Source organism: Mustela erminea, chromosome X (genome assembly GCF_009829155.1).
Source record: "Mustela erminea isolate mMusErm1 chromosome X, mMusErm1.Pri, whole genome shotgun sequence".
Classification (NCBI taxonomy): domain Eukaryota; kingdom Metazoa; phylum Chordata; class Mammalia; order Carnivora; family Mustelidae; genus Mustela; species Mustela erminea.
Genome location: NC_045635.1, coordinates 42903281 through 42929093, shown reverse-complemented (window position 1 = coordinate 42929093; position 25813 = coordinate 42903281). Strand labels below are relative to the sequence as shown.

General features: G+C 43.8%; 1 protein-coding gene across 1 annotated transcript; it reads right to left on the bottom strand.

Moving 5' to 3' along the window:
• Window positions 1-1321: 1321 nt before the first annotated feature.
• On the bottom strand, window positions 1322-10312 carry GAGE10 (G antigen 10). The gene is made up of 5 exons (XM_032330873.1): window positions 10193-10312; window positions 7580-7671; window positions 6816-6924; window positions 3223-3348; window positions 1322-1427 (listed from the first exon to the last, which is right to left on the bottom strand). The coding sequence occupies exons 1-5, from the start codon at window positions 10242-10244 to the stop codon at window positions 1405-1407; spliced, it is 402 nt and encodes a 133-aa protein (XP_032186764.1). The 5' UTR covers window positions 10245-10312; the 3' UTR covers window positions 1322-1404.
• Window positions 10313-25813: the final 15501 nt, after the last annotated feature.

Here is a 25813-nt window from a genome sequence, read left to right as displayed (position 1 = left end):
AGAGCTATCTTATCTGTACACAGCTCTGGGTTGGTCAGTCATTCCCTACCCTACAGCACAGATCAAAATTATCTAGGAAAAAGTTAAAAGCCAATTTTAACCTTCTGGGTATAGATGGATACTGGCATAGAAACAGGAGCAGGTAGCTTTCAGAGTGAGAGCATCATTATAGGTTATCCTGCAGGGAATCTAAAACCTCACAAAGTTTGAAGAGATGGGAACCTGGAACTGCCTCTTAAGTCACTGCCCTTTATGTAGAGGTCCAGCTTTACAACAGAGGAGCAATCCAGAAACAGCTGAATATAAACCCTAGCCCTACATGACTCACAGCCTTGGAGCTCCAGAAAATAGAAAAATACATTTTATATCCTGATTCATTTTATGAAGCTGGCATAACCTTGATACCGAAGTCCAACAGAGTATATTAAGATTAAAAAAATAGACTAGTGTCACTCGTGAGGAAATACATAAAAATCCTGAACAGATCATTAGGACATGGATCACTCATGACCAAGTTGTTTATCCTAGGAATCCAAAGTTGGCTTAAACACAGAAACTTGCCAACGCAATTCACCACAGTAACAGAGAAAAAAATCTTAGGATCATCTCAGTAAATGCCGTATGTGTTTGCTGACATTCAACATATATACAAGATGAATATTACCAGCAAATTAGGAATAGACTAGAATGACTTTACCCTGTTAAAATGTATCTAGAAAAAATGTGCAGTGAACATTATGGTAAAATGTTTAAAATTTTCCATTTCTAATCATGGAGAACACAAGGATGTACCCAGTCACCAGTCCTATTCAACCCTGTACTGAGTGGGTCTGCCTAATGGCATAAAAGGAGAGAAGAAAATAAAAGATGCAATGTTTAAAATGGCAGGAACAAAAAATTAAAATAATATAAAATAGCAGGAACAAAACTGTTATTATTCAAAGATGATATGATTATGTATTTTGAAAACGGAAAAAGATCTAAAGATAAACTTTTGGTATTAAGCCTAGTTAGCAATGCTGCTGGATAGAAAAAGTAATATATAAAAATTATGTCTCGTTTTCTTTGGGCAAATACCCAGTAGCAGAATTACTGGATCATAAGGTAAATCTACTTTTAATTTTTTTAGGAACCTCCATGCTATTTTCCACAGTGCTGAACCACTAAATTGTACACCTGAAACTCCTTTAACACTGTAGGTTAGCTACACTAGAATTTAACAATTACGCTTTAAAAATATAAAATTTCAAAAGAAGTACTATTTTCAATAACCTCAAATTCCTAGGAACAAATTTCACAAACGAGGTCTAAGACTTCTTTGGACAAAACTGCAGAACTTTATTGAGAGAATTGTAGCCACTTTTCAATACAAGAACTGCCCATGTGGCTTCAGCCTGTCTTCATTTAAACCTTCGGTTTCCCTTCACCTGTAAGAGAAACATTAGCATTACTTCAGAGAACTTTATTCAGACAACACTAAAAGGTATAGAAATGACACTATCTGATGATCAAAGAAAGGGGACGGTTTAAGGTCAGAATAGATTAAACCCAATGCATTTACTCAGGTAGTTTTGAATAGAAAGCAAAGATTTCTTATACTGTTAAGAATCTAATCAACCAGGGGCACCTGGGTGGCTCAGTGGGTTAAGCCTCTGCCTTCGGCTCAGGTCATGATCCCAGGGTCCTGCATCGGGCTCTCTGCTCTGCAGGGAGCCTGCTTCCTCCTCTCTCTCTGCCTGCCTCTCTGCCTACTTGTGATCTCTGTCAGATAAATAAAGAAAAAATCTTTAAAAAAAAAAAAAAAGAATCCAATCAACCAAGTGAGAAACCTAAGAGACAGAAGCTTTTAAAAAGTTATCAATTGGGGTGCCTGGGTGGCTCAGTGGGTTAAAGCCTCTGCCTTCAGCTCAGGTCATGATCCCAGGGTCCTGGGATCGAGCCCTGCATCGGGCTCTCTACTCAGCGGGGAGCCTGCTTCCCTTCCTCTCTCTCTGCCTGCCTCTCTGCATACTTGTGATCTCTGTCAAATAAATAAATAAAATCCTTAAAAACAATTTTTAAGAAGTTACCCATTTTATGTTTTGATTTGAGAAAACCTTCCAAATATAAGATACCAAAAACCGTAATGTCATGCTTGGAATTGCTTAAGTGAAATAAATAGAAAGGCTAGTATTGCAAATGTTTCAACTCTATTGTGGAAAGTGCCAAACTGTTCTTTAAGCTAGTTTAGCCCTTACATGGTTATCTTAAGTAGGGTGACCATCTGTCCCTGTTTTCACCCATATGCCCGTTGTAATTACAAACCGTGGCTCTATATACTTAGAAGTATGCCCGTTTGCACACATTACATGGTCACAGCAGTTTTAAGTCATTACCATCAAGGTAACATCAAACTGCGGAAAAAAAAAAAAGTGGGGGGTGGAAGGGGAAGACAAGATAAGGAAGAAAAAGAAAAACTGGAAAGCCAAATGTATATTCAAGGTCTGTTACTGTCTTGTTCTTATTCTTTATACTTGGCTTTTGTCCATTTTCTTCAAAATTATGTAAACGAGTGAATCCTTTCCAACACAACCAGGGTACACAAACTCAGAACTGAAAACGGTTTTCAAGGATCTGCTTTGAATCCCCTACTTTCCTAAGAGAAAAGATGGGTTCAGAGGGTGAGGGTTTTACCCAGAGTCACACAGATTATGTTAGAGCTGATACTAGGACCAAAGCACATTTCATACAAACCGATGTATGTTACAAATGCATCACAGATCTGTTAAAAGTGGATCTCTCGGGGCGCCTGGGTGGCTCAGTGGGTTAAAGCCTCTACCTTCGGCTCAGGTCATGATCCCAGAGTCCTGGGATGGAGCCCCGCATCGGGCTCTCTGCTCAGCGGGGAGCCTGCTTCCTCCTCTCTCTCTCTCTGCCTGCCTCTCAGCCTACTTGTGATCTCTGTCTGTCAAATAAATAAATAAAATCTTTAAAAAAAAAGTGGATCTCTCTGCAGGTATCTGAAATTATTATAGCTCTTGGCTAAACAACTTATTCTTGAAAGAAATGGTTTTTCTATCTTGCGATTTATATGGTTTTGACCCAATCTATGCCCAATAGTCTGTGAATCAGCTATTTGGGATGTGAGCTACACTGAACAATGTTGTTACCTTGGTATTATTAAAAATATAATATTGTGGACAACAGACACCCTGTCATTTACATGCTTGATGGATAACATACCTGCCTCTGGCATCTTCAGGGGCTCTAGATTTGCAAAACCCCTCCCTTTGACAGCAGGACCATTTCCACGCTCACACCCGGTCTTCTCACCAGCTGGTTCCTTTGGATTAGGTTCCGGGGCTGGCCCTTGAAAATAAAAAGGGGATCAATTTAAGAAGCAAAACATGAGTTCTGTCAAATAAATAAAATCTCTAAAAATAAATAAAAAATTAAAAAGGTGCCTGGGTGGCTCAGTTGTTAAATGTCTGCCTTCGGCTCATGTCATGATCCCAAGGTCCTGGGATTGAGTCCCCCCATGGGCTCCCTGCTCAGCGGGAAGTCTGCTTCTCCCTCTACCACTCCCCCTGCTTATGTTCCCTCTCGCTGTGTCTCTTTCAAATAAATAAAATATAAAAAAAATAAGTAAAACATGGGAGATGAATAAGGAAATAATATTCATTTCCTCACCTCAGTGTTATGAAATGAAAGCCTTAGGTTAGTGTGGTAATAAATGCGGTAAGAATTACAGGAGTGTTATTTCAGGTGTCCATTACCAGAAACTAGCAAGGAAGGGTTTTATTACCCTCTACCCTTTTCAAAATTGCCCTCAGGAAACTCAGGTGTCCCCTTTGTAACTTACCTATACTGTACTTGGGATTATACTTGCCAGTGACTTGCGTCTCTGACCAGATTGTGAGATCAAGGCTGAAAGCACATTTCTCAGTACTTGGCATGTTACATGGCAAGCGCAGATGCCAATAAATGTTGAAGGAAAAGAAAAGTCTTAAAGCCCAAAAGTGATAAACATTCTGCAAACCAACTGCTCTGTCCTCATCAAAAATGTGCAGAAGCAAAAAAAAAAAAAAAAAAAAGTGCAGAACCATTCCAGATTAAAAAAAGAAAAAACTAAATCTGGGGCACCCAAGGGGCTCAGTTAAGCATCTAACTCTCGATTTCTGCTGAGGTCATGATCTCAGTGTTGGGAGATTGAGCCGCAACCCCCCCCCCAACACACACACACACACACACACACACACACACACACACGAATGCATCAGGCTCAATGGGGAGTCTGCCTGAGATTCTTTCCCTTTGCACCTCCCCCACTCTCACTTGCTCCCTCTTAAATAAATCTTTAGAAAAAAACCAAATGCAAATAAATGCATGATCCTGAACTGGACTCTGGATAAAAAAAAATTATATGAAGGAAATTATCAGGACAACTGGAGAAATTTTATTTACACTGTATATTAAATGGTAATATTCCCCTGCTGTCAAACTTCTGTACAGTTGTCAGCCCAGAGAATGACTTTTTCTTTGTTCTGAGGCTATACGTACACTAAAGTACTTAGGGCAAAGGATCATAATAGTTGGACTTTATGTAAATGACTCAACAGTAGTAATAGTAAACAGATCAGTAACTGTGTGTATATATAAAGGGGGGGAAGAGGACATGAAACCAAAGCGGTAAAAACTATTAATCACTGGTGAACCCAGGTGAAGATTTTATATAAACATAAGTATAGGGGCGCCTGGGTGGCTCAGTGGGTTAAGCCGCTGCCTTCAGCTCAGGTCATGATCCCAGGGTCCTGGGATCGAGTCCCGCATCGGGCTCTCTGCTCAGCAGGGAGCCTGCTTCCTCCTCTCTCTCTCTGCCTGCCTCTCTGCCTACTTGTAATCTCTCTCTGTCAAATAAATAAAATCTTAAAAAAAAACCATAAGTATATATATGATTGTACTATTCTTGTTACTTTCCTGTAAATTTGTGGTTTTGAACTACAAAGAATAAAAATATATGACACTGTACTTCAGAAGACAGTACTTCATTTTTATTTCATTTTAAATTGTGGTTTAAAAATGCATAGCATAGGGGCGCCTGGGTGGCTCAGCCAAGTTAAGCCTCTGTCTTTGACTCAGGGTCCTGGGATCGAGGCCCTGCATCGGGCTCTCTGCTCAGAGGGAAGCCTGCTTCCCCCTCCCCCTCTGCCTGCCTCTCTGCCTACTTGTGATCTGTCAAATAAATAAAATCTTTTTAAAAATTAAAAATGCATAGCATAAAATACCCCATCTTAACCATTTTTTAAAAAAAGATTTTACTTGAGAGGCAAATAAAATGTGGGGCTCAATTCCAGCACCCTGGGATCAGGACCTGAGCCAAAGGCAAAGGCTTCAACCCACTGAGCCACCCAGGCATCCCCATCTTAACCATTTTTAAGTGTACATGCAGTTCAGTGTAGGGGCTTTTTTGCAATATTAGTAGCAACTAGGAATGGACTTTACCTGTTTTTCCTGTATTATGAAACCTTTATTTTAAATGACAGCCTAAGGATAAACCATAATTCATGTATAATTCTAGTGTTTTGCCATAGTGTACTAAGAGCAGTGAGCAGCCACTCTACAAAGTCTGAAGTCTACACCATGAATAGGATTTAAATTATAATTAAAGTGTAATTTTCTGAAGAATTAGCCAAGTGTTTATTTGCAGACCTGTGACAAATCTTAGAGTAGTGACACCCACCCCCATTAAGGGTAAAAGAAAACTTAACTTTATTTTAACAAAGTTATACTTAGGTCCAAAGGCCCTGTCCTGTATGCAATGTTCCGTAAGTGAATCCCATGCACAACAAAGAACCAAAAGGAAGAGCAAAGTTATTTGTGAGTAACAGTAAGCATACTATTTTATAGTTTGAACAAAGGCGGGAGAGTAGGAAGAAATGAATGGACATTGTGGTCAGTCACTTTCCAGACACCTTTAACAGTGGCCTGAATGATGTAAAGACCTTGCTTCAAAATCCATATACTAGGAATACTATACATCTGGGAGAAATTATTTGTCCCATATTAATCTCAGGATAATTAACCTTTTGGTTCTTTTTTTAATTTAGATTTTTATTTATTTATTTGAATACATGAACAAGTGAGAGAGAGAGAGAGAGCAGGAGCAAGGGGAGAGGGGGAAGCAGACTCCCTGGTGAGCAGAGAGCCCAATGCGGGGCTCCATACCAGGACCCTGAGATCATGACCTAAGCAAGTGGCAAACGCTTAACCAACTGAGCCACCCAGGGGTCCCTCTTCTGGTTTTCCTAACCACAGAAGAATGTAAACTCCTTTTAAGAGCCACTTTATTTTAAAATTTTATTTATTTATTTGACAGACAGAGATCACAAGTAGGCAGAGAGGCAGGCAGAGAGAGGAGGAAGCACGCTCCCTGCGGAGCAGAGATCCTGATGTGGGGCTCAATCCCGGGACCCTTGGATCATGACCTGAGCAGAAGGCAGAGGCTTTAACTCACTGAGCCACCCAGGCGTCCCTTAAGAGTCACTTTAAAACAATAAATTTTGTTTTCAATAGCCAAATGGCTCTTTGATAACCATAATCCTTGAGCCCCAATTTTCTCATTTATAAAATAGGGGAAACGTACTATAGTGAGGAACTGCCTGCCCTCGGTTCCAAACTCCATTCTCTTCACTTTTCCAGCCAATTTCCAGGAAATGTTTGAGATTCCTATTGTTGTCTTCCCTTCTGTTATGAGTATATCACGACACACAAAGCATGCACACACACTCACACACATCCCGCCCCCAAGAGGGTTTTCTTCTTCCCTTTCCCTTCACCTTGAATCCCAGATGCTCCTTCATCTTTTTTCTCTTGATCAGGTATAATATCCTGACGCTCAGTTGGTGGCTCCTTGCCATAACATGGCTCAGCGTCAGGCTGCTGGGCCTAGGGGTATGCGTGTGTATATGTAAATAGATAAAAAGTTGTGTTGTTAACACACATCAATAATGTCAATACATGAAAACATAGATACATTTGATCCTAAGTAAATCTAAAGACGTTTCACTTCTGCAGAAGATGGCAGGGCAGGAGGATTCTAAGCCCATTTCATCCCATATATACACGTGTATATAGATAATACCCACCTAACTGGGTAACCAGAAAGAAGACCTGAAGACTGGCAGAACAGACTCTCCACAGCTAGTAAAGAGGTCACATCCACAAGGCATTTATAAAACGGTTTAATGGCCCCACCAACAACAAAAATCTAAAGACATTTCTCCAATACTATTCAATATACACATTCTTAATAAAATTACTCTTCCCACAAAGGCTACTCTGAAAGGCTTTGGAAACTATTTTCACGTATGTTGGGATGGATGTGTGCAGTCTGTTGTTAGTATGCATGAAAAACAAGTCATCAGGTGCATTTCCCAGGAACGGAACAGCATCCATCCAGAAAATCTCAGAATGTAACACTCTTGGATAAATGCTCCTTATCAGCATGGAAAATCCTTATCAGCATATCTATAGCAGTTCAACATGTCCACAAAAATAAATTTGTACTAATAAAAAAAAAAACAATTGTTCAAGTACTTACAACCATAGGCCCAACCAGTTGCAAAGATTTTTCATCATCTCGTCTTGCTCTAGGTCTGAATGTTGACCTCACTTGCCAATTCATAGCTCCCACTGAAAACAGAAAACTGGGAATTGGAAAATGCACTTGAGAGGATAGTCATATTTGACCACTTCTGTGGCCACACAGCGAAATGTGCTTTCTGCTCCCCCCCCACACACACACACCCGCCAAACATGGAGAATATTTTTAAAGTCAGTCTAATGGTAATTTAATTGTGCATGCTCTCCGATCACATGGAATCTAATGGTTCGCAAAAGTGACTGTTCAGGTCATGGCCTGAACAGAAATTACATAAGGCACATAAGAAACACAATGTATTTTGAAAGTGATGTGGCTTCACCACTTCATTCACCATCCTGGAGGTATATAAGAGAATACTACCAGATAATTAAGACTTGAGTAACTACTGCTCTCACACATTTATTTGCCAAGCCCTTTCTTTCCACACCTCCAATAAAGTTTTATTGGAATACTTAACCACATTCATTGTTGATGTATTGTCTACAATTATTTTCTTAAAAGATATTATTTATTTGACAGAAATCACAAGTAGGCAGAGAGGCAGGCAGAGAGAGAGGGGGTACCAGCGAGCCTGATGTGGGGCCCGATCCCAGGATCCTGGGATCATGACCTGAGCTGAAGGCAGAGGCTTTAACCCACTGAGCCACACAGGCACACCTGTCTACAATTATTTTTGCACTAGAATTGCAGAGCTAAGTGCCTATAATAAAAAGACTATATGGGGCACTCTCCTCTCTTGGTCCTGTTTGGTACACAACAAGTCTCAGGGATGCAACCTCACAAGGTTCCCCGTTTCTGGGACCTTTCTTTACCACTGGACTTGCTACTTACCCAGGGCCCCTCAGACTCAGGGGACTCCCGAATCTGTGCCCTGTTGGCAGTTCCTTGTGCTTCCATGACCCCAATACCTCAAATAATGCCCCCAAGACTAGCTCCATCTTCATCGGACCCCCATCTGTTCCCACTCCAACTCCTCCCTTGTCCTGTCACCACATCAAGGGCCATGGTGGCTGTGACACCTGTGAGAAGACAACTTCAACGACTTTCCTCCTCAGGGGCCAGGAACCACACTACCCTAATACCCCTCCCCCCAAAAAAACCCTACTGGCTCCATCCTCACACTTAAGCTCTTGGAAAAACTGATCTGCTGACCTTCCAACTGAGTCTCAGCGAGAGAAGAATCCAGACAGTAAGAACCACACAGCTCAACACTCACAATTCACTGCACATACCCCACACCTGTGGGTAAAGATGCAGCAGGGCTAGGCATGCACACTGCTCCCCCACCCCCAGAGCTAGGCCGCCTCTGGAGATTCCTAAATTTTCCTTCGGTCAGTAGTTCCTCGTGCCTCCCTGACAGCCCCAATCCTTGTGAAAAGGATGATGATCTTGAACTTTTTCCTCAGAGGCCAGGAACCACACCATCGCTACTAGTCCAAAGCCAACTGGCTGACCCTAGGAAAACTAATCTGAGGACCTATCAATAAAGTCTCAGTAAGAAAGAATACAGGTAATAGGATGCAAGCCACACACCTTCGCAACCAGAACACACTGTACTTGACCCATGAAAATGGCCACTGAGAAACAGCCCAACAGTGGGCATGCGCACTCAATCCAGCAACGCAAGTGGGTGGGGTTTCCCACTCCTTCATTCAGGCACCGTGCCACATTACCAAATCTCCCATCTGCTGGCAGTTCCTGGCACCTTCACAACTCAAATACCTCAAATCATTCTCCCGGACACCAGATCTTCATTTCACCCCCACACCCACCACCCTCCCTCTCCCACACCCACCAAGAAAGACAATGGCCCTGGTTGCAGAGACACTAAGAGGAAAAAGGAGAACCACCTCGAGGACCTTCCTCTGTAGAGCCCAGAAAGCACACGGCACCAACCCACCCAAAGCCTACAGGCGCCTTCATCACATTTAAATTCCTGAAAGGAGTAATCTGAGAACTGACCAACTGAGTCTCAGACACCAAGAGGGAATCCAGACGATAAAACACCACCGGCACTGGTCTGCACTCAGACCATGCCACACAAACCCCACCCTAATGGCGGATTTTAAAGAACATGCCACTGCGCAGGCCCACTGCAACCCGCATGCGCAGGGTGGGGGTGGGGGGCTTCCCCACTCCCTCATCCGGGCCCCACCGAACATTCCTATTCTGCCCTCCGATGGCAATTCTGTGGTCTCCAGGACACAACTACCTCAAATCAAGCACCCAAGGTGCCCGATCTCCCTTCATCTTACCCCACCCCTACAACCCAGCAGGAGAGAAAATGACCAGGGCTATGGACACGGCCGGAGAAACGAGGACGTCAAGAACTTTCCTCTTTGGAGGCCACAAAATACGCCACACCCCTACCCACCCAAAGCCTGCTGGCTCCTTCTTCACACTTAAATTCCTGAGAGGACAGATCTGGAGACCAACTAAATCTCAGACACCAAGAAAGAATCTGGACGGTAAGACGCAAACTGCCCAGCTCTGCAACCCACGAAAATGGCCGAATAAAAAGCACATGGTATTGCGCAGGCGCACTGTGACCTGTGTGCTGTTTGGAGGTGGGGTCGGAAGGCTGGCTTCCCCACTCCTTCATCCCGGCCTTGTTGAGGATTCCTAATCCGCCCTCTGTCGGAAATTCCTAGCACCTCCGATACCTAGATACCTCAAATCAGGCCCCCAAGATGCCGGATCTTCATCTCAACCCCACCCCCACCCAGAAATACAATGTCCCTGCCTACAGAGAAACTGAGAGGAAAAGAACTACTTCACGGACCTTCGTTGTTGGAAGCCAGAAAGCACACCACCCTTACCCACCCAAAACCTGCTGGCTCTTCTACTTCACACTTAAATTCCTGGTAAGAGCGATCCGAGCACCTACCAATGGAATCTCAGAAACCAAGAAAGAATCCAGATGGTAAGACGCGACCTGCACAGCTCCGCACTCAGACCATGCCACACGATCCCCACACTGATGGCGGATTATCTAAAAGAACATGCCACTGCACAAGCGCACTGCAACCCGTATGTGCAGGGTGGGGGTGGGGGCTTTCCCACTCCCTCATCCGGGCCCCACTGAGCATTCCGAATCCGCCCTCTGCTAGCAATTCTTAGGGCCTCCAGGACAGATACCTCAAATCAAGCACCCAAGGTGCCCGATCTTCCTTCATCTCACCCCCACCCCTATAACCCAGCATGAAAGATGATGACCAGGGCTGTGGAGACGGCCAGAGAAATGGAGGACAATTTCATGAACCTTCCTCCTTTGAGACCACAAAATACACCACACCCCTACCCACCCAAAGCCTGCTGGCTCCTTCACACTTAAATTAAGAGGACTGATCCCGGAGACCTACCAACTGAATTTCAGACACCAAGAAAGAATCCGGATGGTAAGACGCCAGCTGCACAGCTCCGCACTCAGACCACGCCACACAAACCCCAAGCTAATGGCCGATTTAAAAAAAAACATGCTATGGCGCATGCGCACTGCGACCCATGTGCACAGGGTGGGGGTGGGGGCTTCCCCGCTCCCTCATCCGGGCCCCACGAAACATTCCTAATCTGCCTTCCATTGGCAATCCTTGCAGCCTCCAGGACACAGGTAACCTCAAGTCAAGCCCCTGAGGTGCCGGATCTTCTTTCATCTCACCTCCACCCCTACAACCCAGCATGAAAAATAATGACCAGGGCTGTAGATACGGCCGGAGAAATGGAGGACAACCTCATGAACCTTCCTCCTTGGAAGCCACAAAATACACCACCCCTACCCACCCAAAATCTGCTGGCTCCTTCACACTTAAATTCTTGAGAAGACTGATCCCGGAGACCTACCAACTCAATTTCAGACACCAAGAAAGAATCCAGATGGCAAGACGCGACCTGCACAGCTCTACACCCCATGAAAATGGCTGAATAAAAAGCGCATGGTACTGGGCAGGTGCACTCCATCCTATGTGTTAGGCGGGTGAAGGCTAGCTTCCCCACTCCCTCATCTGGGCCCAAGGATTGCTAATCTGCCCTCTGTTGGCAATTCCTAGCACCTCCGAGACCCAGATACTTCCAGTCAGATCCCCAAGACACCGGAATTTTCATCTCACCCCACCCCCACCATCCTCCCTTGTACCACACCCACAAAGAAAGACAATAGCCCTGGATGCAGACACATCAAGAGGAAAAAGGGGAACAACCTCGAGGACCTTCCTCCGTAGAGGTCAGAAAAGTACCCCACGCCTATACAGGCTCTTTCTTCTCACTTAAATTCCTGAAAGAAGTAATCCAAGAACTCAACAACTGAGTCTCAGACACCAAGAGGGAATTCAGATGGTAAATCATGACCTGCACAGCTCCACACTAAGACCACGCCACATGAACCCCACGCCAACAGCAGATTTAAAAGAACATGCCACCACACAGGCGCACTGCAACTCCCATGTGCAGGATGGGGTGGGGGCTTCCCCACTCCATCCGGGCCTCACTGAGTTTTCCCAATCTGCCCTCTGATGGCAATTCTTAATGCCTCCAGGACCCTGATACATCAAATCAAGCTTGGGCCCCCTCCTGATCTTTCTTCATCACCCCCACCCCTACAACCCAACTAGAAAAACAATGATCAGGGCTCTGGACACACCCAGACAAAAAAGAGACAACCTCGAGAAACTTCCTCCTTGGAGGTACAAAATACACCACCCCTACCCAAAGCCTTCTGACTCTTTCTTCATGCTTAAAGTCCTGAGAGGACTGATCCGAAGACTTACCAATTGAGTCTCAGAAACCAGGAAAAAATCCAGACACTAAGACAAGCTCTTCGATGCATGAACATGGCCGATTTAAAAGCGCATAGTACTGGGCAGGTGCACGGCAAACCGTGTGTGCAGAGTCAGGTGGGGGCTTCCCCACTGATTCATCCAGGCCAATTGAAGATTCCTAATCTGCCCTCTGTCAACTATTCCTGGCACCTCCGGGACCCAGATACCTCAAATCAGGCCCCCAGGATGCCAGATCTTCATCTCACTCCCACCATCCTCCTTTGTCCAACACTCACCAAGAAAACAATGTCCATGGCCGCAGAGACACCGAGAGGAAAAGGAGAACAACCTCAAGGACCTTCCTTGCTGGAGACCAGAAAGCACACCACCCTTACCCACCCAAAGCCTGCTGGCTCTTCTACTTCACACAAATCCTGTGACTACTAATCCCGAGACCTACCAGTTGAGTCTGAGACACCAAGAAGGAATTCAGACAGTAAGACTCGGCCTGCACAGCTCTGCACCCAGACCACACTAAATGAACTGCACGCCAATGGCGGATATAAGAATATGCTACTGGGCAAGCGCAGTGGATTCCACGTGTTGGATGGGATGGGGGCTTCCCCACTCCTTTATCCAGGTCCCACTGAGGATTTCTAATCTGCCCTCTGTCAGCAATTGCTGGTACCTCTAAGATCCAGATACCTCAAATCATGGCCTAGGATGCCCAGCCTTCACCTCAACCCCACTCCTACATCCAACATCCTCCTCTGTCCCACACCCACCAAGACAGACAATGGCCAGGGCTGGGAGACACCTGGAGGAAAAGGTCGTCCTCCTTAGAGGCCAGAAAGCACACCACCCACCCACAGCCCTCTGATTCCTTCTCCACACTTAAATTCCTGAGAGGACTGATCCCAAGACCTACCAATTGAATCTCAGTCACCAGGAAGGAATCCAGATGATAAGATGCAATCCCCTCAGCTCTGCACCAAGAAAGCACTGCGCAGACCCCCACGCCAACTGCGGATATAAAAGAGTATGCTACTGGGCAGGCGCAGTGCGTCCTGCGTGTGTGGGTGGGGTGCGGGCTTCCCCACTCCCTCACCCACGCCCCACTAAAGATTTGTAATCTGCCCTCTGTCGGCAATTGCTGGCACCTCTAGGATCCAGATACGTTAAATCACGGCTCACAATGCCCGATCTTCACCTCAAGCCCACCCCCACATTCACCATCCTCCCCCGACCTCCTCCATTCCACACCCACCAAGACCAAGATAGACAATGATCATGCCTGCGGAGACTCCCGGAAGAAAAGGAGGACAACCTTGAGGACCTTCCTCCTTGGAGGCCAGATACCACACCATTCCTACCCTCCCAAAACCTGCTGCCTCCCTCTTCACACTTAAATTCCTGAGAGGACTGATCCGGGGACCTACCAATTGAGTCTCAGTCACCAAGAAGAAATCCAGACAGTAAGATGTGACCTGCACAGTTCTGCAACCAGATGGCACTGCAGGAAGCCCACGCCAACGCCAGATTAAAAAGAACATGACACTGCGCAGGTGCATTACAACCCCGTGTGCGTCATGGGGGTGGGGTCTTCACAGCTGTGCATCCAGAATGCATTGCACACACCCCCTGCCAAAGCACAATGGGAAAGTTGGTGGCACTGGGCAGGTGCAGTGTATCTCGTGTCCTGGGTGGTTGGGGGCTTCACACTTCTCTATCCAGGCCCCACCAGGGATCCTTGAGTTGGCCCTCTCTTAGCAGTTCCTCGGCCCTCTAGGACAGAGATACCTTAAATCTTTCCCCCAGTATTTGCCCCAATTTTGTCTATCCCGCCAAAGTCCGTTGTCCTCCCTTGTCCCGGCCTGCAACGATATCAAAGGCCATGGTGGCTGCTGCCCTTGAAGAGAAGAATGATGACCTTAAGGATATTTCTGCTCAGAGGCGAGGAACCACACAGACCCTACCTGTCTGAAACTCACTGACTCCTTCCTCATACCCACTCACACTTATACTCCAGGGAGGATTTATCAGGGGACTTACAGATTGAGTCTGACAGAAGGAAGGAATCCACAGGGAATGGTGTGAGGAGCATCACTCAGCATGAGGTATGCTATGAACACGCCTCCACACAAATGGTCAATGGGAAGGCATGCAGCACTGAGCATGCCCACTGTGTCCATTTGTGTGTGAGTAGGGGCCTTCCTACCCCCTTATCCTGGCCTACTTAGGATTCCCAAATCTGCCTCTTGCTGGCATTTTCTGGCATCTCCAGGACACAGAGACCTCAAATGATTCCCCCAGGACTTGCCTCATCTTCATCCACTCCCCTCCCCTCCAAGGCCAACTTGCTTCCCTTGTCCTGGCCCTAGAACAAGGACAAGGGCTATTGTGCCTGCCTGTGAAGAGACAATGCCTGATGAAACAGAAATTGAAACCTCTTCCATAGGGTTTACACAAGACCAAGAGTCTCATATTCTAATATTCAAAATGTCCAGAATATAATTCAAATTACTCAGCATATGAAGAACCAAGGAAAATTCTTGACTCACATGAGAAAGACAATCAATGGACATCAGTGTGTGAACTGTGTGAACAGTAAGAAAAGGAAACCTCACTAAAATGCAGGTAGGAGGCCAGAGGGGGATCTCTCGCCCTATTGCTTCCCCTCATTTGCAGATCCCAACAGGAAGATAACTTTGAAGTCCCTACTACTTTACTACACCAGCAGGAGGGAGAAAGGTTTTCTCCTTCTCCCAGCAACTGCCCAGCCAATGAGAGACTGTCTCAACTCACCCAATGAAAAACAAATACAGGTGGAAATCCTAGTTTATTTCAGTGGACTTTGTGTCTCCCAGCTCCCCCTTTTCCTCTAGAAAAGAGCATCCTTTTCCTTTGTTCTCCCACCTTGCCTATGGTTTTGCCAGAGCTTGCATGTCCCCAGTTATATTCTCTGTTATTCCTAAATAACCCCGTTTTGGCAGCTATAATAACCGACAGTTTTCTTTTTAAGGTTAACATTATTTGGTGATCAGGAGTAGAATCCAGAGAAGACCCCCAACAACTCCAAGACTAGTGAGCAAAATCTGAGCTGGTAGCCACAGAACCAGTTATGCTCCCCACTTTCTTGCCAACCATAGAGTTTAAGGGTAAGTTTTCTGCTGGATTCAAGTTCTCCTTGCTTTGTGTTTAAAGTTCTCCAGGTATTCTTTGGGATTTGTTTTAAAGCTTTGTCCTTTCTGAGAGTATTCTTTGGCTTTTGATTGGACTCCGTTTGGAACCAGACTGGTTCTTTTAGAATTGTGCCTACTGGAACTGTGCTGGCCTTTGGCCTGATTCCTTCTAGAACCAAGCTATTCCTGAAAAACCTTCTAAGAAGTGGGACCCCAGTCATCAAAATACTTTAAAGGCACCCCCTTCTTTCTGAGACCCTGGCTGGTTTCATGTTTAAAAACCGTGGTTCCTGGGGTACCTGGGTTGCTCAGTCATTAAGCATCTGCCTTCAGTTCAGGTCATGATCCCAGGGTCCTGGGATCAAGCCCCGAATTGGGCTCTCTGCTTAGTGGGGAGTCTGCTTCCCCCTCTTCCACTCCCCCTGCTTGTGTTCCCTCTCTCGCTATCTCTCTAATAAATAAATAAAATCTTTTAAAAATAATAATAATAATTTGTTTAAAAAACTGTGGTTCCCTCTAACTACATAAACCAACTTAGCCAAAAGTACACCAGTGGCCATTATAGAAGACTTTTGATCTCCCAAAACTACTTTTTCTCAAAATTAAATTAGAAAGCCACAGTTCAAAATAACAAAACAACAACAAAACTGAATAAGACCCTGATTTTAATTGGTACCTTGAGGCTTCCAGACATTTTCAAGATTCCAAGTTTGCCTCATTGCAAAATACTATTTCCAGATTACATTTAATTTAATTGAGAGAGAGAGCGCGCACGCATGCGTGCATGCAGGGGGAGGGGCAGAGACAGAGAATCTCAAGCAGGTTCTGCACCAAGTGTGGAGCCTGATGCTGGGTTCCATCTCACAACCTTGAGTTCATGACCTGAGCTGAAACCAAGAGTTGGATGCTCCACTGACTGAGCCACCCAGGCACCCCACAAAATACTATTTCTAAATTAACTGAGGCAAATAAACAATTGAAAAAAGTAAAAAGGGCTTCTGAGACCTCTTTTCCCCCCTCCACTGTTTTCTTTGTCTCCTGACATATGGCAGACACCTTTTGCTCAGGCCCCATCTCCAGTGCCATTTACCTCTATACCCTCTGCACTGACTTCACCTCCTCTATACCTCAATCCCTCATTCTTTCTCCAAACTTCCTTCTCCTTCCAAAACTCTTCCCATTTCCTTCTCTCCTGAACCTATTAAAACCTGCCTCCTTTAAAGTTAAACACTTTGGGGATCCGAATAAGCTCCAAATTTCTTATGTTTCCTGGACTAAGGCTGAATTGGGAGCTACAGTTAAAGAGTTTCTTTTTTTTTTTAAGATTATTTATTTATTTGACAGAGAGAGAGAGAGAGAGAGACAGCAAGAGAGGGAACCGCAAGCACGGGAAGTGGGAGTGGGAGAGGGAGAAGCAAGATTCCCGCAGAGCAGGGAGCCCAATGCGGGGCTCTATCACAGGACGCTGGGACCATGACCAGAGCTGAAGGCAGACGCTCAACGACTGAGTCACCCAGGTACCCTTAACGCATTTCCTAAAGTGACTGAGGACCCCCATTGATTTCCTGCAGAATGTGACATAGTCACTCAAACTTTTACCAACCCGGTTTCTCAGATTTGTATCAATCAGTTTACATGCTTGTTGGTGAAGACCAGGCCAAACATTGGATGAAACTAGCCTGATGGGAACATCTAGAAAGGTATTTAGAAAGATAACCCCCCTCCAACTTCTGCCAAGATGCTAGAACACTCACCAAATGTCTCCGTCAAGCAATTGCAGTAGCTTTTCCTAAGACAGTTGTTTGGAACGAAATTCAGGTTTATACACAAAAGCCCGATGACACTGTTTGTGACTATTACAATCAGCTTCAGATTGTTTTCAAAGAAAACTCTGGGTTTTTGTTAGATATTGAATCCACATGGGTAACATTTAATTCTGCATTTATTAATGGACTGAACCAGGATCTTTCTCTTTTAGTTAAAAGGATGAGGATAGAATGGGAAATTATGTTCTTTCCAGGCTTGGTTAATTTGCCAAACCAGTTTGCTCACATTCTAGATGAGTCACTCAAAAGAAAGCCCACTAAAATTCTCAACTTTCAACTCCAGCAAATAAAGACCCCTAAACAAAACCAAACCCCTTTTAGGTTCTGCTAGTATTACAAAGAACCAGGGCATTGGGAAAAAAAAAAAAAGACTGTTAAAAACGTAAGCATTCCTAGAGCCTTCAGCCCTCTAGCCAGCGTTTCCAATGTCCTCCTAATTTCCAGTGACAGGGCTCCAAGGGACCACTTGGGCTCTTCCCTCTTAATCAGCTCAGAGAAACCACTGACAAGATTGGGAATGAATCTCTGTCTTTATAGACACCAGAGCTACAGTCTTAGTGTTCAGTTTCACTGTTCCAAACAGCCCCTGCCTTGGAGTCCTTGAAGTTCAAGTTGGGGGGGGGGCGTCCTCTAATAAGCTTCAACAGGTTCACGTCTGTGAACCTGTTTCCTTCTGTCTTCACCGGTTGACTGATGCACACCCTTTCCTCCTTCGCTCCTCAATCCCTATTCATTTATTGGGCTGAGATTTCTTAGAAAAGTACCACGCCAGAATTTCTTTCTCCCAAAAGAGGGAAATAATTCCAGAATTTGACAGTGGTAATTAAAATAGCCAACCAGGAATTAAATGACCCTTTGACATCTTTTGTTTGCCCTATTTCTGATGACACTATACCAGAGTCCAGGCACACTGATCGTTTGTTCCTATTAGATTAGCTACTATCCTCTTTATGGGCAAAATCTTCAACTGATATTGGCAGAATTCACAGTGTACCACCCATCAAGATTCAAATAGATCCCTCAAAATTTCTCCCTAGAATTAATCAATGCCTTATAAATAAGGAAACCTTTCAAGGCTCCATACTAGATTACAACGCTCAGAACCTCATTATCGCCTGCACTGGTTCCTCTAATACCCTTATTTTACCTGTGAGAAAATCCAATGGCCAAGGATGGAAGTTTTTCCAGGACCTGGGAGCAATGAGTAACATTGTTATTGATTGACACCCTGTTGTTCCTAACTCCCATGTGCTGCTGACATCCATTCCTGTTGAAAGCAAATTTTTCAAATTGATCCATGCACTGCATTTTTAGTATTCCAGTTGATAAGGATAGCCAGCATCCTTTTGCTTTCACTTGGGAAAAAAGGCAATACACCACGACAGTAATGTCCCAGGATTTCACGGGAGTTCTTGTATTTCACAAACCTTAGAAGCTGATTCAGATGATATAAAATTTTCTGCAGTCTCCACTTTGCTACAATACATAGATTATTTGCTTCTCTCTTTCCCTTCTCAAGCCTCTTCCCCGGGAGGAAAACATCCACCTGTTAAAAAGTTTTGGCCTTGAGGAGTCAAGATGGCGGAGAAGTAGCAGGCTGAGACTGCTTCAGCTAGCCGGAGATCAGCTAGATAGCTTATCTAAAGATTGCAAACACCTGAAAATCCATCGGCAGATCGAAGAGAAGAAGAACAGCAATTCTGGAAACAGAAAAACAACCACTTTCTGAAAGGTAGGACCGGCGGAGAAGTGAATCCAAAGCGACGGGAAGATAGACCCCGGGGGGAGGGGCCGGCTCCCGGCAAGCGGCAGAGCAACGGTGCACAAAATCAGGACTTTTAAAAGTCTGTTCCGCTGAGGGACATCGCTCCAGAGGCTAAACCGGGGCGAAGCCCACGCGGGTTCAGCGTGGCCTCAGGTCCCGCAGGGTCACAGAAGGATCAGGGGTGTCTGAGTGTCGCAGACCTTGCGGGTATTGGAACGGGAAAGCCGGCTACAGAGACAGAGCCGACAGTAAGCTCACAGCTCGCTGTTACCTTGAACTGGTCGCAGGCTCGGAGAGCTCAGAGCGCGGCCGGAGGTCAGGCAGACGGGAGTAACTGGGCGCTGTTCTCTGAGGGCGCACTGAGGAGTGCGGCCCTGGGCTCTCGGCTCCTCCGGGCCGGAGACCAGGAGGCCGCCATTTGTATTCCCGTCCTCCGGAACTCTACGGAAAGCGCTCAGGGAACAAAAGCTCCTGAAAGCAAACCCGAGCGGATTACTCACCCCGGCCCCGGGTAAGGGCGGTGTAATTCCGCCTGGGGCAAAGACACTTGAGAATCACTACAACAGGCCCCTCCCCCAGAAGATCAACAAGAAATCCAGCCGAGACCAAGTTCACCTACCAAGGAGTGCGGTTTCAATACCAAGGAGAGCAGCAGAATTCCAGAGGAGGAGAAAGCCAAGCACGGAACTCATGGCTTTTTCCCTGTGATTTTTTTTTAGTCTTGCAGTTAATTTAATTTTTTTCTTTATCATTTTTTGTTTTTTTTTTTTTTCTCGCCTTCGGAAAAAGTTTTTTCTTTTTTTTTTTTTAACTGTTACCTTTTTCTTTTATAACGATTTTTTACTAGTTTATCTAATATATATATTTTTTCTTTTTTACATTTTTCTTAGGTGTTTTCCTTTTTTTTTTAATTCTTTTCTTTTTTTTTTTTCTTTTTTCTTTTTTTTTCCTTCTTCCTTTTTGAACCTCTTTTTATCCCCTTTCTCCCCCCTCACGATTTTGGATCTCTTCTAATTTGGTTAAAGAATTTTTTCCTGGGGTTGTTGCCACCCTTTTAGTATTTTACTTGCCCCTTCATATACTCTTATCTGGACAAAATGACAAGACGGAAAAATTCAACACAAAAAAAAGAACAAGAGGCAGTACCGAAGGCTAGGGACCTAATCAATACAGACATTGGTAATATGTCAGATCTAGAGTTCAGAATGACAATTCTCAAGGTTCTAGCCGGGCTCGAAAAAGGCATGGAAGATATTAGAGAAACCCTCTCGAGAGATATAAAAGCCCTTTCTGGAGAAATAAAAGAACTAAAATCTAACCAAGTTGAAATCAAAAAAGCTATTAATGAAGTGCAATCAAAAATGGAGGCTCTCACTGCTAGGATAAATGAGGCAGAAGAAAGAATTAGTGATATAGAAGACCAAATGACAGAGAATAAAGAAGCTGAGCAAAAGAGGGACAAACAGCTACTGGACCACGAGAGGAGAATTCGAGAGATAAGTGACACCATAAGACGAAACAACATTAGAATAATTGGGATTCCAGAAGAAGAAGAAAGAGAGAGGGGAGCAGAAGGTATACTGGAGAGAATTATTGGGGAGAATTTCCCTAATATGGCAAAGGGAACGAGCATCAAAATTCAGGAGGTTCAGAGAATGCCCCTCAAAATCAATAAGAATAGGCCCACACCCCATCACCTAATAGTAAAATTTACAAGTCTCAGTGACAAAGAGAAAATCCTGAAAGCAGCCCGGGAAAAGAAGTCTGTAACATACAATGGTAAAAATATTAGATTGGCAGCTGACTTATCCACAGAGACCTGGCAGGCCAGAAAGAGCTGGCATGATATTTTCAGAGCACTAAACGAGAAAAACATGCAGCCAAGAATACTATATCCAGCTAGGCTATCATTGAAAATAGAAGGAGAGATTAAAAGCTTCCAGGACAAACAACAACTGAAAGAATTTGCAAATACGAAACCAGCTCTACAGGAAATATTGAAAGGGGTCCTCTAAGCAAAGAGAGAGCCTACAAGTGGTAGATCAGAAAGGAACAGAGACCATATACAGTAACAGTCACCTTACAGGCAATACAATGGCACTAAATTCATATCTCTCAATAGTTACCCTGAATGTTAATGGGCTAAATGCCCCTGTCAAAAGACACAGGGTATCAGAATGGATAAAAAAACAAAACCCATCTATATGTTGCCTCCAAGAAACTCATTTTAAGCCCGAAGACACCTCCAGATTTAAAGTGAGGGGTGGAAAAGAATTTACCATGCTAATGGACATCAGAAGAAAGCAGGAGTGGCAATCCTTATATCAGATCAATTAGATTTTAAGCCAAAGACTATAATAAGAGATGAGGAAGGACACTATATCATACTCAAAGGGTCTGTCCAACAAGAAGATTTAACAATTTTAAATATCTATGCCCCCAACGTGGGAGCAGCCAATTATATAAACCAATTAATAACAAAATCAAAGAAACACATCAACAATAATACAATAATAGTAGGGGACTTTAACACTCCCCTCAGTGAAATGGACAGATCATCCAAGCAAAAGATCAGCAAGGAAATAAAGGCCTTAAACGACACACTGGACCAGATGGACATCACAGATATATTCAGAATATTTCATCCCAAAGCAACAGAATACACATTCTTCTCTAGTGCACATGGAACATTCTCCAGAATAGATCACATCCTCGGTCCTAAATCAGGACTCAACCGGTATCAAAAGATTGGGATCATTCCCTGCATATTTTCAGACCACAATGCTCTAAAGCTAGAACTCAACCACAAAAGGAAGTTTGGAAAGAACCCAAATACATGGAGACTAAACAGCATCCTTCTAAAGAATGAATGGGTCAACCGGGAAATTAAAGAAGAATTGAAAAAAATCATGGAAACAAATGATAATGAAAATACAACGGTTCAAAATCTGTGGGACACAACAAAGGCAGTCCTGAGAGGAAAATATATAGCGGTACAAGCCTTTCTCAAGAAACAAGAAAGGTCTCAGGTACACAACCTAACCCTACACCTAAAGGAGCTGGAGAAAGAACAAGAAAGAAACCCTAAGCCTCCTGCTGGCAGGAGAAGAGAAATCATAAAGATCAGAGCAGAAATCAATGAAATAGAAACCAAAAAAACAATAGAACAAATCAACGAAACTAGGAGCTGGTTCTTTGAAAGAATTAATAAAATTGATAAACCCCTGGCCCGACTTATCAAAAAGAAAAGAGAAAGGACCCAAATAAATAAAATCATGGATGAAAGAGGAGAGATCACAACTAACACCAAAGAAATACAAACTATTATAAGAACATACTATGAGCAACTCTACGCCAATAAATTTGACAATCTGGAAGAAATGGATGCATTCCTAGAAACATATAAACTACCACAACTGAACCAGGAAGAAATAGAAAGCCTGAACAGACCCATAACCAGTAAGGAGATTGAAACAGTCATTAAAAATCTCCAAACAAACAAAAGCCCAGGGCCAGACGGCTTCCCGGGGGAATTCTACCAAACATTTAAAGAAGAACTAATTCCTATTCTCCTGAAAATGTTCCAAAAAATAGAAATGGAAGGAAAACTTCCAAACGCATTTTATGAGGCCAGCATCACCTTGATCCTAAAACCAGACAAGGATCCCACCAAAAAAGAGAGCTATAGACCGATATCCTTGATGAACACAGATGCGAAAATACTCAACAAAATACTAGCCAATAGGATTCAACAGTACATTAAAAAGATTATTCACCACGACCAAGTGGGATTTATTCCAGGGCTGCAAGGTTGGTTCAACATCCGCAAATCAGTCAATGTGATACAACACATCAATAAAAGAAAGAACAAGAACCATATGATACTCTCAATAGATGCTGAAAAAGCATTTGACAAAGTACAGCATCCCTTCCTGATCAAAACTCTTCAAAGTGTAGGGATAGAGGGCACATACCTCAATATCATCAAAGCCATCTATGAAAAACCCACCGCAAATATCATTCTCAATGGAGAAAAACTGAAAGCTTTTCCGCTAAGGTCAGGAACACGGCAGGGATGTCCATTATCACCACTGCTATTCAACATAGTACTAGAGGTCCTAGCCTCAGCAATCAGACAACAAAAGGAAATTAAAGGCATCCAAATCGGCAAAGAAGAAGTCAAATTATCACTCTTCGCAGATGATATGATACTATATGTGGAAAACCCAAAAGACTCCACTCCAAAACTGCTAGAACTTATACAGGAATTCAGTAAAGTGTCAGGATATAAAATCAATGCACAGAAATCAGTTGCATTTCTCTACACCAACAGCAAGACAGAAGAAAGAGAAATTAAGGAGTCAATCCCATTTACAATTGCACCCAAAACCATAAGATACCTAGGAATAAACCTAACCAAAGAGACACAGAATCTATACTCAGAAAACTATAAAGTACTCATGAAAGAAATGGAGGAAGACACAAAGAAATGGAAAAATGTTCCATGCTCCTGGATTGGAAGAATAAATATTGTGAAAATGTCTATGCTACCTAAAGCAATCTACACACTTAATGCAATTCCTATCAAAGTACCATCCATCTTTTTCAAAGAAATGGAACAAATAATGCTAAAATTTATATGGAACCAGAAAAGACCTCGAATAGCCAAAGGGATATTGAAAAAGAAAGCCAACGTTGGTGGCATCACAATTCCGGACTTCAAGCTCTATTACAAAGCTGTCGTCATCAAGACAGCATGGTACTGGCACAAAAACAGACACATAGATCAATGGAACAGAATAGAGAGCCCAGAAATAGACCCTCAACTCTATGGTCAACTAATCTTCGACAAAGCAGGAAAGAATGTCCAATGGAAAAAAGACAGCCTCTTCAATAAATGGTGCTGGGAAAATTGGACAGCCACATGCAGAAAAATGAAATTGGACCATTTCCTTACACCACACACAAAAATAGACTCCAAATGGATGAAGGACCTCAATGTGCGAAAGGAATCCATCAAAATCCTTGAGGAGAACACAGGCAGCAACCTCTTTGACCTCTGCCGCAGCAACATCTTCCTAGGAACAACGCCAAAGGCAAGGGAAGCAAGGGCAAAAATGAACTATTGGGATTTCATCAAGATCAAAAGCTTTTGCACAGCAAAGGAAACAGTTAACAAAATCAAAAGACAACTGACAGAATGGGAGAAGATATTTGCAAACGACATATCAGATAAAGGACTAGTGTCCAGAATCTATAAAGAACTTAGAGAACTCAACACCCAAAGAACAAATAATCCAATCAAGAAATGGGCAGAGGACATGAACAGACATTTCTGCAAAGAAGACATCCAGATGGCCAACAGACACATGAAAAAGTGCTCCATATCACTCGGCATCAGGGAAATACAAATCAAAACCACAATGAGATATCACCTCACACCAGTCAGAATGGCTAAAATCAACAAGTCAGGAAATGACAGAGGCTGGCGAGGATGCGGAGAAAGGGGAACCCTCCTACACTGTTGGTGGGAATGCAAGCTGGTGCAGCCACTCTGGAAAACAGCATGGAGGTTCCTCAAAATGTTGAAAATAGAACTGCCCTATGACCCAGCAATTGCACTATTGGGTATTTACCCTAAGGATACAAATGTAGTGATCCAAAGGGGCACATGCACCCGAATGTTTATAGCAGCAATGTCCACAATAGCCAAACTATGGAAAGAACCTAGATGTCCATCAACAGATGAATGGATCAAGAAGATGTGGTATATATACACAATGGAATACTCTGGAGCCATCAAAAGAAATGGAATCTTGCCATTTGCGAGAACATGGATGGAACTAGAGCGTATCATGCTTAGCGAAATAAGTCAAGCAGAGAAAGACAACTATCTATCATATGATCTCCCTGATATGAGGAAGTGGAGGTGCAACATGGGGGCTTAAGTGGGTAGGAGGAGAATAAATGAAACAAGATGGGATTGGGAGGGAGACAAACCATAAGTGACTTTTAATCTCACAAAACAAACTGAGGGTTGCTGGGGGGAGGGGGTTTGGGAGAAGGGGGTGGGATTATGGACATTGGGGAGGGTATGTGCTTTGGTGAGTGCTGTGAAGTGTGTAAACCTGGTGATTCACAGACCTGTACCCCTGGGGATAAATATATATGTTTATAAAAAATAAAAAAATTAATTAAAAAAAAAAGTTTTGGCCTTAAAGAGAGAGAATCTCCAAAGAAAACTTGCAGTTGGCTCAAACCCAGGTTCTATAGTTAGGGCATCTGATCTTGGAACAAGGACCACGTTTAGATCCTGAAGAAACCCTTTCACAGCTACTTACCACTGACAGATCACTTTTTGACTCCCCATGACAATTTACCGGAAACTCCTCTAACCAATGCAGACTTTTCATGGCTTACTGATGGTCCTTACTTAAAGGATGAAAAATGGTAGATACTGTGCTGGGTATGCTATTGCAACTCATTTTGAAGTCATCAAGACAACACCTTTACCTTTGGCTACTTCAGCCCAGCAGGCTGAGTTAGATGCCCCACTCAAGCTTGTTCCTTAGCCAAGGGTAAAACCACAGACATTTATACCTAATAGTCAGTATGCCTTTGGGGTAGCCCATGACTGTGAAATG

What these genes read in the sequence shown, in the direction of transcription:
- GAGE10 (XM_032330873.1), bottom strand. Translation starts at nt 10,244, where the DNA reads ATGAAGGAGTGGGGAAGCCAGCCTTCCGACCCCACCTCCAAACAGCAC. An exon ending in AGGAGCATCTGGGATTCAAG is followed by an intron (nt 3,349 to 6,815) that starts GTGAAGGGAAAG and finishes TTTATTTTCAAG; the next exon opens with GGCCAGCCCCGGAACCTAAT. An exon ending in CCTGAAGATGCCAGAGGCAG is followed by an intron (nt 1,428 to 3,222) that starts GTATGTTATCCA and finishes TTTCTCTTACAG; the next exon opens with GTGAAGGGAAACCGAAGGTT.